The 17,393-nt window shown below is 38.1% G+C and overlaps 1 protein-coding gene across 1 annotated transcript; it reads right to left on the bottom strand.

The window, feature by feature from the left end:
* Positions 1–2,873: 2,873 nt before the first annotated feature.
* kat2a (K(lysine) acetyltransferase 2A) lies at positions 2,874–17,323 on the bottom strand. The gene is made up of 18 exons (XM_033970399.2): positions 17,028–17,323; positions 16,589–16,712; positions 16,352–16,497; positions 15,305–15,394; positions 14,267–14,448; positions 12,947–13,138; positions 12,759–12,862; positions 11,882–11,986; positions 11,445–11,581; positions 10,727–10,935; positions 10,058–10,184; positions 9,874–9,984; positions 8,966–9,109; positions 6,795–6,909; positions 6,681–6,717; positions 6,037–6,100; positions 5,866–5,950; positions 2,874–4,948 (listed from the first exon to the last, which is right to left on the bottom strand). The coding sequence occupies exons 1-18, from the start codon at positions 17,265–17,267 to the stop codon at positions 4,755–4,757; spliced, it is 2,406 nt and encodes an 801-aa protein (XP_033826290.1). The 5' UTR covers positions 17,268–17,323; the 3' UTR covers positions 2,874–4,754.
* Positions 17,324–17,393: the final 70 nt, after the last annotated feature.

Here is a 17,393-nt window from a genome sequence, read left to right as displayed (position 1 = left end):
TTTTCAGTTTTCATCTTGGAATTTCCCCCCAGGTTAACAAACAGACTATTGTTCCAGGCAGGTTTACACTAGGTTTTCTTATGAACGTGTTTTTGAGTCAATCTTACTCACCGTTTGTAACTGAAACATCTGAAGCATCGGTGGACTAGAGTATGCCCAAGACCTGTGCACATTCCTACACTGCAAGACAACACAAAACAATACAAAATGGCAGCACTTAAGAGCAGAGTAACAGCATGAAGAGAGATAGGAATAACACAGGCTAAATGTGTGTATTTTTCCTGATAATTTCATGAATGGTAAACACATTTTTATACAGCGCTTTTCCTCCTACAAGTCACTTTACATCAAGGAACCACTCACATTCACACACACATTCACACACCAGTGTACGCAGACACTGAGCTGCTGTCATCCCTGTTTAAAAGGTGCACTATGGAACTTTTCTGGTGGAGGGTCTGCCACTTACTTGTTCCTATGAAGATACTATTGCTTTGCCAACAAATTTGCACAGTATGGCATTAAACTCATCCATCTCCAAGACGACGAGCAGGTGAAGCCACAAAGTGAAGTTACAGGTCAGGTCTGTGGAGAGGCGGTCCCGCTCACAGAGAGAATGCAGGTTTTTCAAGGTGTTTTTTTTTTTTTTTTAGTAATGACACCTGTAATTGAAAAGAAAGTTTAATTTAATACTGTGGAGCATGCCTTTCCTATTACCATGTTATTATTGTGTTGTAGAGTCAACTGCTACCAACAAAATGATTCAAGTAAAATTTTAAACGTCACACACACAAATGCATGCTAATGAACTGGCCAAAGCCAAATCAACTGTATATGACATTAAAGATGTTCTATGTAACTTTTATGGTAGATGGTGTGCCATAAGCTTGTTACCATGGAGATAGCGCAGTGTAATGTGATACTGTGGAATCTTCTAGGCAAAGCAATACAATCTCTATGGAGACTAGCAAGTAGATTACAATTTATCCTCCAAAAAAGTTACATAAACCATCTTTAAACACGCAGTTCATTTGAATAGGAGGCAAATTAGTACTTAAAGGAGCAGTACCTGATTTTAATTACTTCTGGTTGCGATGAATAGCCTTTATATTGCGCCGTGTATTGGTACTTCAATACTGGGGGAGGTTCTGCATGTATCTGTATGGAGGAATGTTCAGCTGTTACCATGGAGACACAAGACACACAGTAGCAAACACACCGTCAGAAAAGTTTAGATTATCTGAAAACTCAAGAAAAAACACAAAATGGATTTAAACAGCACATTTGATCAAAACAAGCTTCTTGTTCAGGCATTTGATTTTCAACAAAAATGATGGGTGTGACTAACTGAAAAACTGTTGCTAATGCTAGCTAGCTTGTGAGTGTAATGTTATTTGAGAGGGACTTGTTCAAAACCACAAATCAGCTCAATTGTAGTTTCAGGTAAGTCAGTTCTTTACGGTCAGATTGTGTTAAAATAAAGCCTAGATTAAAGTCTAACAGAGCCTCAGACAGAGCAGTGTCTACAGTTAGCATCACACCCCCAGGGAATGTTGATGACATCAGCTGCAAAGTATCAACTGTAAACGCAGAAAAGAAAAAAAAAAGAGAAAGTAAAATGACAAACAATGAATTTTGTTGAGTAATAACTAATAGAGAAGCTGTGGACTGGGTCACTCACGTTCATCCGATCAGGAACAGTGTTTGCAAAGAAAACAACTGCGTGACACAATCCCAGACAACTGATTATCTGTCAGTGCAATATCAAAGTCAATATCAAAACATGTTCCTCACGCGGCGTTAAAGGGCCCATATTATGCTCTTTTCTGATCTATGTTGTAATGCTGTTTCCTCATCACAAACAGACCTGGAGTTGTGTTTTGTTTCACTCATGTTCAACACACAAACCCTGCATATTTAGGCTGAGTTCTTCTCTCAAACAAAAAACACTCTGTTCCACCTTGTGATGTCATCAAGTGGTAATACAGGAAATGCTGTGTTTTTAAGCTCCATACACCTTCACTAGAATCATTTGGACAATTTCCGCCCTGGAATTGGTGACTTCTCCTGAACTAAAGGTAAAAGGAGCTGTTAACTTCAAAACTACCTTTTCATGACATCACAAGGTGGAACAGAACATTTTGAGCTTTAGAGATGTAGACAGACTAATAAAAAAAGGATTAAACAAAACAAAACTTCAGGTACATTTTTGAGGAGGTAACAGCATTCTAACATGGCTAAAGTTCACAAGAGTCAATTTTGTGTAAAATGTACCAAAAAAAAAAAAAATCTGGACTGTGCAGTTCCAACTAAACGGTGCAAAAACATTTTAAGTATTTTTTTCTTCAAGTTGGTAAACACATTTGCTTCCATTTGTAAAGTCTAATTTATAATTAACAATGTATCATATAAAAATTGTAATTTCTTTGTGTCTTAATTCTAATGCAACTATTGTTTGTACTATGCTGTTGCAACATTGCCATTTTCCCATTGTGAGATAAACGCGCTCATCTTTTGTGCCTCCACTGACCCCTACTGGCGCTTTGGGGCTATTGCATCGTTTTTCAGTGGTCATTTGTTGGCTGAGCTATTGTTGGTTGTGGTATTGGTGATGTCACACTCACAAATGGGGGGGGGGGGGGGCAACACAGTTTTTCCTATAGATTATATTGTTCTTTGTGGGGAAAAAAAATCTGCATTTGAATATTTCATGACAAAGATCTGCCTTTTAACAATATTAACCTTACCTGTTCCCATCTGTATTAAACATTAAAGGCCTAGAGAATGTTGTGACGTCATCTGAAACTCAGCAATATGTTACCAACCAAACATTTTAAGTATGATTTTGCATTCAAACTGTCAAAATTCTTCATCCCATTGATAGCTAACAAATACATGTTTATTTTTCAGACAAACAGTGGTAATAAATATCAAATACAATGCAAAGTTGCAGCCAATAATGGGATTCTTTTAGTTAGATGTAGATTTTTAAAGGCCCTGTACCTGATTTTTTCCCAAGTATCTGTGCAAAATGTGTCTCTACAGTACACATATATTGTATAAGCAGCTCTTGAGGTCAGAATAAGTCCACTGTGTACTGCCTGCATCTAATTATAAAGCATTTTATTGCCCGATAACCAAGAGATGCACTGTTAGCATGCTAGTTGTTAGCATCACAGTGACGGAAAAACTCCGCTCTGGTCTCTAAAAATTGTGGAAAGTCGTAAACTCATCGTGGTGAATAATTATGATGTTCAGAATGCATAAGGTAAGTGAAGAATAGCTTTGGACCTCTGCAAACCATTGTAATGTCCGGTAATGTCAAGAAGTGCACTGTTAGCATGCTAGTTGCTTGTGTTGTTACAGTGACGGCGAAATTCCGCTCTGGTCTCTGAAAGTTGTGAGAAGCGCTTGTAAACTCATCGTGGTGAATAATTAGGATGCTCAGAATGCATAAGGTAAGTGAATAGCGTTGGACCACGACAAACTATTTAAAATTAACCAGTTCTGCGTTTCATGTTTTTAAGACGGTAAAAATCAGGTACAACGCCTTTAAGTACATTTTCTCACAACCAAACCAAGCAGTCTTGTAGGTTTCTTTTTCTATCTGTACAAATCAACTCATATTAAAGACATAAACGTGTGTGGCGTTCAAGTGTTGATCGGAAACAAAGGCAACATGGCTTAGGTCCCGAGGTGCAGTTTTCTGATCTAAATTCTAAATATTTGTAACTTTTGTGAGGGACTAAACAGGAATGAACTTGACTGTTAACCAACTTGAGCACTGGCTTCACTTGGACCTTAAACTTTGGTACATTTAATGAGACATTTATTGTCAAACGTGAAAAAGGGAGAAGGTGATGCTTGCAACAAACTCTTTTTAAACACCAAGAAGAGATAACATTACGACCACCTGCAAACCTGTAACTACAAGGATTTATATGGGACAGCAGCAGAACAGAAGTGTTCGTGAGTGAGCTGATGATTTAGTATTTTTAGTATTTATATGTAAAAAGGCAGATTAAACTTTATTTCTGTATCAAATAGTTGTTCTTGCATGAGCTCCTGTACCGGTGCAATTTGGGTCAGATACATAGAGACACATAATAGTTTTGAGAGCTTTTTCCATTCAGCCTTTTTTAATGACTAATCGACCGAACAAGACATGTCTTTAGCCCTACTCTTCACCACTCTTCTTTTCTTGGATCAATTTTGAAAAAAACAGGTCTGAACCACCACTGTTAGATCCTGACCACTGCAGACGAGGAATACTCCGCAAGACCTGCAAAGTTGGCGATGCTCTGACCCAGAAATTCCAATTTGACCCCTTCAACCTCAGTAAAATGTTTATTGTCAAGTTAAAATGTTCCTGCTTCCAACTTATAAACTATGTGTGCCTGTAAAGCTGGGTAATATTGACAGAAAGTCTTGTTATGGTAACCGTTATATTATCAGGAATGTGTTAAAATTTTTGAAAAAATGCTGGTTTGAAGTTCAAGTGTCATGCAAATGTGACCAGGACAGTGAAATGAACCCTGAAAGACCATACACTCAGCAGGAGGCCTGTGCAGACACCAGTCTAATGAACCTGTGATGGTCATAATGCTATTCCTGATTGGTGCAACTCTTTTTTTTTTTCCAAACTGTTCCCTTATAACATTTTACTATACTTAAAATTGCGCATTGCTTCTTCTTGCGTCTCCTCCGTGGTTCCAAAATGGACTCAAGAGTGTAGTCTGTGTTTAAACGGGGGCTCATTTCTCGATGAGACCTCCGTCTTTGAGTTTGAAGTAAAAGAACTTCTCCAGAGTGTTGGCACACTTGCAGTACTCGCTGTCGGGGGGGTTGTATTCGCGACAGTTTGTGATGATGCGCTGCAGGTCGGCGATGAACAGTTTTTTAGTCACGTAGTATCGGTTCTTCAGGCGCTCCGTCATCGTCTTCAAGTCTGAAACAAAGGAAAAATCGGATTTATTCAACTCAAGTTTATTTATATAGCACATTTAAAACCACTTCAGCTGACCAAAGGGTTTCACCTAAAAGTCGACAAAAAAGAAATATACAGATAACCCGATACATAGGAAAAGAACAATAAAATCCCAAATGGGTATGCTATGGAAAAGTGCAGAGTCTGACCTTAGAAATGCTACAGTCTTTTTGTATTGATGCTTATTAATTTTTCATATTAATGCTTCAAGTCTCTATACCAGATTTTTTCCTGTGCTGAGCAAAATTACCGGTAGTTTTACCCCAGGGCAGACTGTGTAAGCATCTCTTAAGGTCAAAATGAGACTTCACTCTGCTGTCTGCATCTAACCATAAACCATTTTATTGTCCGAGAATCAGGATGTGCTTTGTTAGCATGCTAGTTGCATTATCGTGACAAAACTCTGCGCTCATCTGTGAAAGTTGTGAAAAGCGTTTATAAACTCCTTGCCGTGAATAATTACGATGACCTTAAAGCATAAGTGAGGAATAATTATGGGTCTCCAGGAACACTTTAAAATTAACTAGTTCTGCATTTCATGTAAAAATCAGGGAAAGTACCTTAAATATTAGCAACTATGCAAGTCAGTGTAGGTTAAGGTTACAATTAAATATAGTCAGAATTTAGTCAAATGCAATTACCCAGTACTGCTAATATTACTGGGTAATATTACCAGTATTAGCCAATAAAACTGCAAAGAATATAAAGGGCAGGGCCGGGATAATATCATTTAAAAAGGCTGGACAAAAGCCTCTAATCTGTAATCTCCACATTGTGAGCGTGTTTTGATTATTATACGGATTTATTTAGCCAGGCTGTTTTGCCTGTAAACTACATGAATTAATGACCATTTTGCTATACTAGTCTTTTTTTAATACCAATGGGAAAGCGGATGATCTCGTAGTAATCTGGAGCTTCTGATTTCTTCACTGGCTCCATGAAAGGCCAGGCATCAGGGTGGGTCTGGTGAACCAAAAACAAAATGGTATGAACATAATAAAACATAATACTTTTCTATGGTCCGTCTGTTATTACAAGTGTTTTTCCACCTTTATCTGGGCCAGCAGGTTCTTTAACATGTTGTACAGCACGTCTGGGTCCTTCACCTCTTTACTGCAAAACCAGGACAGATGATAAACATGATAAAATGGTAAAACATCAACTATAACAAGATCCCACTGTTTGAAGCAACAATAATAATGCTCTGTTCCACCTTGTGATGTCATGAAGTGGTAGTTTAAGTTAACTGCTCCTTTTACCTTCAGTTCAGTAGAGATTGTCAATTCCAGGACTGAAATCATCGAAATGATTCTAGTGAAGGTGTGTGGAGTTTAAACACACAGGGGAGCATTTCCTGTATTGCCACATGATGACATCACAAGCTGGAACAGAGTGTTTTTAGTTTAAATATGAAAGATTTGTGTGAATGAACATGTGTGAATGAAACAAAACACAACTCCAGGTCTGTTTTTGTGTGGCAAGATCATCAAAATATAGACCAGAAAATAGCATAATATAGGCCATTTAATCTTGATGGATATAGATACATTTAATGCCATACTGCGCAACATTCAAGAGAGTGATAATGTCTACATCAAGACAACGACGTAGCCTTACACTGGAACACCCTGTTGGTGTGATGAGGTACTGCACAATGACGTAAAACATTTAACAAAACACACATAAAAAGTACCCTTTGTCTTTGCTGCTCGGTTTCCAGCCTGATTCTCCTAGAAACAAAACAAGCTCTGAGTAACTACATGTGTTTTTGAGTTTTCTGAAGTCAGCGTCTCCTCTGCGCACTTACTGATGCCTGGGATGCTCTCCACTGGAATCTGCCGCACTCCATCTTTGAAGCAGGTGAGTCCAGGGTAAACCTTTCGGATTTGACTCTGCTTCCTCTCAATCAGCTTCTTTATGATCTGTGGACACAAGATACAGTTAGGTGGAGGATTTAAGTGGGTTTTTTCCATTGTATTTGTACTGAACCAAGACAAATGATGGTCAAATATTGTATAAGCAGGTCAATACAAGTCGTCTGTGCCCTGTGATTGGAGTATTAGCATGCTAGTTGTTGTTAGTATTACTGTGCTAAACTCATTGTGAAAAAATAATTAGAATAAGTAAGGAATAGCATTGGACCACAGCAAATCATTTTACAGTAAACAAGTCCTATTTTTCACATTCTGAAGATAGTGAAAACCAGATACAGCACCTTTAAAGAACATTTATCATTATTTAAAACATAGGCACACAAACACTTTTTCACTTTTTGACTACTTTTTCAAAAAGTTTGAAAAAGTAGTCATCTGGACAACATTTCTGAAATTGAGATTTCGACTCATCTGGAAGCTATTTTGAATCTGAAGTAGGGGTCGGTGGTATATTTGGGTGATTTTGTTTGAGCGAGATCAAGATTTTTATTTTATCGTAAGTGTATTTATGTTGCCTTTAAGAGGTAAGTCTTCTTCCAAAAGTTCACCCTTTATTATAATTGGTTACAGCCATCTGTCACTCAGAGTAGAGATACTGATATATTGGTTGGCCAATAAATTGGGCCAATATTTGCACTTTTTAAACATACTGGCCATTTTGTTTTGTCCGACCTGCTGCCAAAAGAATGCACAAAAAGTTTTATTTTAACACTTGTCCAAAGAGATAACTGCACAAATCATGACTACTCGGCTCTCTTATAGATTTGCTGTAAAATAGGGTTGTGGATGAGTTTTTAGTAAAGTTTTATTACACAATGCAGATATTATAAAATCAGCCCAAAAATATCTGCAGATCTTATCAGTCATCAGCTGCTCTGGATTCTAAACAATCAACATTGACATCAGCCAAGAAAAAACCCAAGCCAGCAGGCTGAACAGTAAGAGGTGTGGGTCGGGAAAAGTTTCTCGAATTTAAAGCACTTTTTTAAATTGACCTTTTATTACACTATTGCAGTTGGAAAAGTTTTACACAGCGCCTGAACTCATCATCATGCAGGTAGTGAACGACTCCTGTCAAAACAAACTCAAACAGCCCGAAAGAGGAAAGAAACAGTCGCTTCCTCAATGCGCATCTGTGCATTATGTTTCACAATATCCTCCAGTGTTCTTTACATGTCATAGTTTCACACATTTACTCGTGATTTGGAGTTTAAAATGTTAAAGACAAAAAGCAGAATGAGGAGGCAGTGGGCAGAAGCAGACAGGTGTGTGTGGGCGGAGGGGAGAGAGATACGAGGCTCGTTGGTTAATTAATGATGTATTTTTGCTTTTAAATCAACAAAATTCATATCCCCAAATTACTGAAACATGCCCGGATGACATCTAAAACTGCTTCAGGCATGTTTTTGATGAGGGAGCACCATTATGACATTGTAGAAAGCAAAAAAAAAATCTATTTTGCCTAATATCCTCAGGTCTAATCCTAAGGTACTGGCCTGGGGAGGGAGGAGGTAAAAATGCTGTGATCTTGGTTACAAAACATCTTCTTTTCAAAAACATTGCCCAGATGACCACCTTTGAAACGTTTCTCACCATAGACCAGTGCTGAACAATGAGGGATTACGAAACCATCTGTATTGTGTGCCTTTTGTATCAAATCTGAGTTCCCCAGTAAATCTAATTTCTAATGCTACATTTACACTAGAAATCGCCTTTTTTGTTTTAGAATTTAAAGTACAATCTATAACTTGGTGGAGAGTCTGCCACCTGCTTATATCCATGGAAGTATTAATGCTTTACCTGGAATGTTCTACAGTATGGCAACTGAATGGCAGTGTGGCATTGAAGCAATTTTTAGCAACAAAAACATAATAACTAATTATAATTGAATAAATGCAAGATGGATATGTGTACTGCCACAATATGAAATATTCCAGGCAAAGCTATAACACCTCCATAGAGAGAAGAGGTCCAGCTCCAACAGAGAAGTTACATAGTGCACCTTTAATACTCTTTGCTCATATAGTACTTGTTCATCACTGACCTCCTTCTGCCTCTTGATGATGTGGGACAGCTCGGTGTAGGGGATCCGGGGGTTTAGCTCACACTCCATTAGCGTAGCGCCCTCATAGTCTTTGATGTAACCAAGGTAACGGCTCTTGGGCACTTTGATGTCTTTGGAAAATCCCTGGTGAGACAAAATACATTACTGAGAATGCAGAAGACAGACAGAAGATGAGATGGAACACGGCCTATGAGGTGAGTTCATGTTATAATACATTAAGGACATTGCCTGGTAAATCCAGAATAATCTCTGTATTTTTTGGACAGATTGATATCAGTCTGGTCTCGACGTCCTCTGTTGCGTCTCAAGGCTGGTCAAATGTCATTGTGCAATCAGATGCGTTTTTTTTTTTTTTTTTCCACGGAAAGGAGCTCATAATGATCAAAATTCAAAATCTCTTGATTCTGCAGAAACGCGCCATTTTTCCTTTATTTTTTGTGATACTGACAGATCATGCGTATCCCTAATTGGCCTATCCACCTGTCAATCACAGCCATTTGACAACGGGGATATTCACCTGTAACCAGGCTCACATCTTCATTAAGTATTGAAGTGTATCTTCTGGATCCCAGACGACTAAGGGCCCCATTTAACGTCTGGAGGGGCGCTCACCATCGGCTTTTGTCCATGAAGACATTGTTGCTTTGCTTGGAATGTTCCACAGTATGGAATTAAACTGTCTTGCATTCATTTAATTAGAGGTGCTTATCAATATATTTAAATACATTCTAATTCTGAGCAGGGCCATCTCTCCACAGATCTGACCTGAGACTTGGCCTGACGCTTGCTTGTCTCCGTAGAAAGTGATGGATTTATGTCATATTGTGGAACTTTCCAAATAAAGAAACAATCTCCACAGAGACGACCAAACTGAACACTTAAAATACCTGCTTCTTGAAGTATCCGATGGCGTATTCGTCCGCATACGTGAGGAAGTAGAGGATGCTGTGTTTTATGTGGTATTCTTTGAGGTGGTTCATCAGGTGAGTTCCATAGCCCTAAAGTATAAAAATCCACACATTCATATTTTGAGTATATTTTTTATGAATTGTGAGTAAAATGTCGGCGTACCTTGACTTGCTCATTGGAGGTCACGGCACAGAAGACGATCTCTGTAAAACCCTGAGTGGGAAACATCCGGAAACAGACGCCTCCAATGACACGGCCATCTTTAATGAGGGCCAGGGTCTTGTGCTTCCTGGTAAAGACAAGTGTCAAGTGTCAAGTTTATAAAAGATAAGGTATTCTCAGACGCACAACAGCAAATCATAAGCTTCATAAAATTTGTTTTAAAAAGTAACCCAATAATGTTCGAAGTACAAAACAGACTGTAATTCTTATTATTGCCAATGTTTAAAAGTGAAATAACATAAAAAGCAAAAATATTTGTAATATGGCAGACAGACCACCAGAGACTATGGTGGCAACAGAATTTCAATAATTCTCTTCAATACAGTTTTGGGAGTATAAATGCCACTTTTTGTCTGTACCGACTACAGATTAAATACAGTTACTTCTACATGTTTATGATAAGAAAACATGTACAAAGTATCATTTACTCATTTATCAATTTTTGTTCAGTTCATTTTTTTAACACTCTGGAGGCCACAATAGTCCCACATAAAATGGGACACACTGATATAGTAACCAAGAATGATGGGACCCAGAGACTGGCCCATTTAGTACAGTAAAAGCTAAATGGATTAAGAGAAAATATAATGAGATATAAAGTGTTCTCACGGGTCAAACACCAGTCGTGTGATGTACTCTTTGGGCATTCGGGGGAGCTGGTGAGAAAAGACGTTCTGCAGCCCCACCAGCCACATCAGGATCTTCTTATTGGACTTCTGCGACAGAGAATTCCCGATCACATGAAACTCTATGATCCCACGACGTTCCTCAAGCCGTGCCGTCTCATCCCGGGCAGCATTTGGAGTCAACAGGCTCGTCTAGACAAAGAAAAAACAGGTTGTTGTCAATGGGTTCTTTTAGAAATCGATTTTACATAATGCCCATCACAAATGTTTGCACTAGCGCTTCAAGATTAATTGCAATCAAATCGAAATAGCAATTTGAATGGACCCAATTAGCAAATGGCAAAAGCTGTAGTTTTGCAAGTAGCATCATTTCCCCCACAAACCTATTCTGTATAAAACCTGCTAACCCTGTAGTTTAGGTCTGTACAAATGTGTTCTTAACTGAGATTCAGTTAGTTCATATTCATATTTCAGCCTTCTTGTCAGTTCTTCTAGACACGTTTAAACAAAATCATACTCCTATTATTGAAAATATTTGCAATGGTTGTCAGAGAAAACAACATGAGAACGAAGGGTATGGATCTCACCATTTAAATTATATATTAATAAGTTGTTGTTTTTTTAATTAACCACTAATGTAAATAGGGCTGGGTCTTATCTGGGTTCATGACCAGTCAGCTTAGACTGTGGTTTTGACGTGCCTCTGGTCCGAGCATAGCAGCAGGGTCAGTGATGGTCATCATGACTTCATTCACCAGCTCCATTGGGATGTCTCCCATCACACGGATCCGTTTGGCGTCCTCCAGTGTCAGCGCCTCTGGAAGTTTACGTTTCTCTCCTGAAAAACATTTACATTTAAAAAGCCCATTCGCTTTAGAACATGTAATATTGGAATGAGAATTAAGGTAACCAAATGTCATGTACTGTGTCTATTCTGAACAGTTTATTAATTTGTAAAATAAGACCAAAAATGTATACAATTTTGTTTCATGCCTTGTGAAATAAATCAAACTTATTTGTTCAATTCATAAATGTATGCATCCTGAACTTGACTTAAAAATATCAGAGAAAACAACACTTAAAAAGATATATTGTAGATATTTTCTGATAACTCACTGATTTATCAGTGTTCACTGACCTGTGATAGTCTCTGTAACTCCTGCATCCAGACTGGAGAGAGACGAGGCACTGCTCAGACCCTTCACGAGCCCAGGGGACCCAGAAACAACAGAGGCACTGATCCCTGCAGACGACGTCAACAAATACAAAGTGACTACCTACAAGTCATCATTTTAACATCAAGATTGGCAAATACTTGATAATTACACAAGCTACAGAAAAAAAAAAAAAAAAAAAACAGTTCAATCTAAGCCACAGTTACAACAGGGCTTAGTAGTCTACTAGTCATTATTTCTGTTTTACATTGGAGATTTTTTAAATAAAGTTTAAAATATGAACTGACAATATTTATAAATAAATCTATCATTGAAAAAAAAAATTGTAATAAAAAAAGAAATGAGTCTTTGTGCCAATGTATTTGTAATAAAAAGGTCTTATGTCATGTGTTTGTAGAGTAAAAATAATTAACGATCATCAACTATTAATACTGTATTATAATTATTGTGGAGTGACAGTAATTGAGTTTGTGCCCACAGGTTGGCAGTGTGATTCCAGTTCCCACAGATGAACGCTGTCGTTGTGTCCTTGGGCAAGACACTTAAGCCACACCCCTAATGTCTGCGTAACCTGGTGTGTGAATGTGTGTGTGAATGTGTGTGCGCCTTGAAGGTGGAAAAATGCTATATAAAAATTTAACATTACCATTTACCATTATTCAATCAGTTATAATCCATTTATTGTTTTAGGGTTTTATTATTTTTTTTATTTTCTGGTGGAGCAGTTGTTTTTTTTTGCATGTAATAGTTTTGTGTGCAGCACTTTGGAAATGTTTCAGTTTATAGAATGTGGACTGGATCATTTTAGCTTGTTGGTAAAGAAGAGGATATGTAGCTCACCTGTTTGCCCGAGTTGCGCCCCATCTGAAGCTGGCATGATGAAATCTGCCTCCCAGATCGGTGAATTCTCTCCATAGATCTCCTCTTCAAGCATCGACAAAAACCTGAACAAATATGGAATATTTAGGTATCTCAATATTAACCAATTTGAAAAACAGAAACTTGAACTTTTTTCACATAATACTAACTTGGGGAAGTGAGTGAGGATGAGTGTGCGTTTTTCAGGCAGCAGTTTGTCTTTTTCAACTCTGAATTTCTCTAGAAGTTGGCGCCGTGTCACTGTGAAGATGGACTTGAGTAAACTGCGTCCGAACACCTGAGTGGTTTCATAACGGGGTAAACTGTCGTTGCTCTGTGGGACGTGGCAGTAACAGAGCCACCTGACAAAGAAAAGAAAATAGATTAGAACTTTAAAACCAAATGTTATCACAACCTTAAAGGGCCCATATTATGCTATTTTCTGGTCTATGTTATAATGTTGTTTCCTCATCACAAACACGCCTGGAGTTGTGTTTTGTTTCCTTCACACATGTTTAACACACAAACCCTGCATATTTAGGCTGGGTTCTTCTCTCAAACTGAAAACACTCTGTTCCACCTTGTGATGTCATGTGGTAATACAGGAAGTGCTCCAGTGTGTTGTTAAACTCCATACACCTTCGTTAGATAATTTCAGTCCTGGAATTGCCAATCTCTACTGAAGTAAAGTTAAGAGTTGTTAACTTGAAAACTATTGCTTCATGACATCACAAGGTGGAACAGTGCATTTTAAGCTTTGGAGATGTAGACAGATTAATAATAGGATTACTCAAACATGTGTGAATGAAACAAAACACAAATCCAGGTATGTCTGGTTATATAATAATATCATAGGGCAGCCTTATTCTGCACCATAAAATAATATTAAGTCATGATCATTCCATTTGTGAAAGCTGGAACAATATATTTTGGGTCTCCATACTTATCATGAGTACACTTTCTTTGTTTTTCCAATTTCAATTATTGCTTTTTTATGTAACATGGTAAAGTATTTGAGCTGTAGAGACTGGAATAAGTAACATCTATGGCTAATCATTGGTTCCTTCTGATATGAACAAGTTGCCTTTTGCTCATCCAATTTTTAAATGTACTGTTTTACTTATTCAAAGAAAATGAGATATTATAATTTGATATATTGTGATAACCCACGATGTTATTGTGAGACCTTTGACAATACCAGGATATTTAGGTTAATATTACATCCTTAGTTACATCCCAGGTAAATCATTTTGAAGGTGTTTTCACAATTTGTAAACTTAACATCACTTTCTAGGCCTTTCCTGTAGATTTAAAAGTCTTTAGTGACAGTGGCAAACGACTACAGTTTGGTCAAGTTTAAAGGAGTTTAAGCTTGTTTTCAGATAAAATGGTAAAATACACATTACTGTTACTTGTAAAGAGCGATGAGTAAGGGGATTCTGTTCTGAACAATTTGTGAATAAAATTAATGTAATTCTTTTTGCACAGACCTAGTGTAGTCCACTTTGTAGGCCGTAGCATCTTCTTTCTGAGTGCGCTGACGATACTGAGTCGGCGTCTCCAGTTTCCAATAGTTTAGGCACAAGAGGAACATTTTGGAGAGCTCGAACATTGTCTGCCTCTCCTTTGGCGCCAGATGGCTGAATTTATACTGCACAAAATTCAGCACTCCCTTCGGAAAAGACGGAAATGTGGGATTAAGTTACACAAATGTTAAATGCACGAGCTTGCCTTGTAAAATTATACGGATAACCAAGTCTGAGGAAATCTGTTTAGATGACATCATGTCCTAGTGTAATAATTATAATGGTTGTTTTCAGATTCTATAAAATGTTGTGATGTTCTTAGATGGGTGCCAATAGGTAGATTCTATATAGATTTTTTCCACAAATGATACAACTGTCTCAAAATGCAAAAAGAGTCAATAAAACAAAAAAAGAAATGGAAGAGTGTAGTCGTTCAGGTATGATCCATAGTAAAAAAAAAAAAAATCAGCGGTGGGATTTAATGTTTTCATCTTCTCACTCCTTTTTGAGCTTAGATAAGATAAAAATATGTGAAATGTGCAGTAAGTCTACTGGATACAGCTATACTGACTTCACGTGTTCATTAATCTAGATGAGCAGCAAAATATCTTCACTCAAAAAAACTTTGTCCAAATAACAGAACAGATTTTTCTTTTACTTATATTTCCATCTTTCAAACAAGGTACAAACTGATATTTCCGCATTATTGTGGATTTTTTTTCTTCTTTACATTTGTCTGACACTTAAAGCCTAAATATATTTTAAGACGCGCTTTGGCACAGTTCTGCTGACATTTCTTCTAATCATCATTACAGGAAAAATAAATTAAAAATGTAGGTGAAATTGCCAACCCCAATGAGACACTAAAATTCTAAATGCATCTCATAATGTTATATAGTCCTATAAAAATGTAATGAGAGTAATCAGAGTTGAAAAGGCAATGATTTTGTGGAATGACCCATAAGACTTTTAAAATTGTGTAGCAGGAAATATAAAATTTACCTGTTCAATGTTTGGCTTCTCAAAGGGCGGACTTCCCAAAGATCCTTCTACGACTGGCTGGCTCATTTGTAAGATGCATTTTCTCAACAACTAAAACAGATAAAAGATTTTTGAATTATTAAAGGCCACATGTCACATATCCAGTAATATTCAAAACTAGGGCTGAAAAATTTGGGAAAAATATTGTGATTTTTCTAACAAGCATTATGGTCAGATTTGTATGTTCTAATATTAAGATTCTGATTTCAGAACACGTTTGTACAGATCTAAACTACAGTTTGATCGATGTGGGTGTTCTGGGGCCATTATGAATAGCAACATAAATACTGCCTATACATTTTACTGCTCTGGTTAATTTAACTATTATATGATTTTATATATATATATATATATATATATATATATATATATATATATATATATATATATATATATATATATATATATATTTTATTTGCAACCCTGTTTTTACTAGTAGCCCATAATTGAGCTGTGTAATCTAATTTTGTGAATACCATCATCACCATAAAGTGTTAAAATAAAGCTTTAGGCAGCAAATGGTGACCCCAAACCAAATATCGGCATAGGCAGGAGAGTTAAGCCCAACAGCCCATACACAAAAAAGTACAAATATCGGCCAAATATATTGGCCGATTTCTAATCTAAAATACAGGGTTAGTGGTCTGTGTAATCCCTCAGTCGTCCAGGTTTGATCCATAGTAAAAGCCAAAAGTGAAATCTGTCTGTAAACTGTAAACAATAGCCGTTTCCAGTTTCAGTGTAGTTAGTTCCTCCTGTCAGATAGATATAAACCAGTGTCCACCAGTAATCTGACCAGAAATGAAGAAGCGGCTTGGATGAGCAGCTAAACATCTTCACTCCTACTGGGTTAGCAGTTTCATGCAGAATAAGAAAGGATTTTTAAAAACTGCCGGCTTTGCTATTAGCTAATTGGATCTGTTCTAATAGGAATATCGATTTGATTGAGATTAATCTTGCAATCCCTACTAAAACAACACTAGATGAAAGAAAACGGACTGCTTCTACCTTGAAAAGATAAAAATAGACTTGTTTTGTGTCAGTATCCTCTTCTTTGTGCACTGACATAAAGAGATTTTCCACATCCACCACCATTCCCAGTAGTCTGTTGATCTCATCCTCTGATACGTTCTCCAAGTGCGAAACGTGGTCCGCTGCAGATGAAAAAGACAAACATTAAAGTCCTGTTTGATGTAATGGGTAATGATGTAGCGCCAGTGGGGAGGAGATGTGGTTAGTTTGTACCCAAGGCATGTCCACAGCTGCGGCAGGGCTCGCTCAGGCTGGCCGCTTGCTGCTGGAGGTCCATACGAGTGGCTGTGGGTGGATTTGGGTTTTTCCATCCATTGCACTTGCACGTATCGTTAGCCTAAAATGACATAAACGCAGCTGTCACACACAAGAAAATCACAGAATTCATCTATGGACTAATCTATGCAATACAGTTTGATTGCAGCTATGTTTCAAGATATAGATGATAATACTAGGCGTTTTAGTAAGTTATACAGCTTGTGTTGGCTAGCTAAGGCACACTCTTCGTCAGTAATTAAATTATAGTTGTGTATGTTATCGTTTTACAATGCTATCGGCATGTGAACATTGCGTACAGTCACAAATGCTAACCCGCTTGTGCTTTGTTGTGATGAACTTTGGTAGGCTAATGCTAATGCTAACAGCTAACTACCTTGCACGCAGAGAAGACGCCAAGTTTCTCGAGCTTTTTCGCCCGTGGGAAAGCTCGCACTTGGGCTTTCTTTTGGCTCGCCCGCTGCTGCTGGCTGAGGCCGGGCCTGGCTGGGTCGCTGCTCCCGGTTGCGGAGGAGGGAGTAGCGGCTGCCGTGGACCCTGCCGAGCCCCCCGAGGCGCCCTGGGCTTGGTGGTGGAGGAGCCGGGGTTGTAGGGCCTGTGTCGCCGGGTCGGACATGTCCACGCTGCCGCCGCTGCTGCTGCGCCCGGAGGAGGTGCGCTCGCGCCCGGCGAAGGCTCAACTCCGCCCCCAGGTGTTCAGGGGCTGTCGGAAAAAAGCGTGTCCCCCAAACGACGCAAGGTT

This window comes from Periophthalmus magnuspinnatus, chromosome 8 (genome assembly GCF_009829125.3).
Source record: "Periophthalmus magnuspinnatus isolate fPerMag1 chromosome 8, fPerMag1.2.pri, whole genome shotgun sequence".
Classification (NCBI taxonomy): Eukaryota; Metazoa; Chordata; class Actinopteri; order Gobiiformes; family Gobiidae; genus Periophthalmus; species Periophthalmus magnuspinnatus.
This window is presented reverse-complemented; position numbering and strand designations above follow the sequence as displayed.

What these genes read in the sequence shown, in the direction of transcription:
- kat2a (XM_033970399.2), bottom strand. Translation starts at nt 17,267, where the DNA reads ATGTCCGACCCGGCGACACAGGCCCTACAACCCCGGCTCCTCCACCAC. An exon ending in CAGCTGTGGACATGCCTTGG is followed by an intron (nt 16,498 to 16,588) that starts GTACAAACTAAC and finishes TTTCATCTGCAG; the next exon opens with CGGACCACGTTTCGCACTTG. An exon ending in ATCCTCACTCACTTCCCCAA is followed by an intron (nt 12,863 to 12,946) that starts GTTAGTATTATG and finishes ATATTTGTTCAG; the next exon opens with GTTTTTGTCGATGCTTGAAG.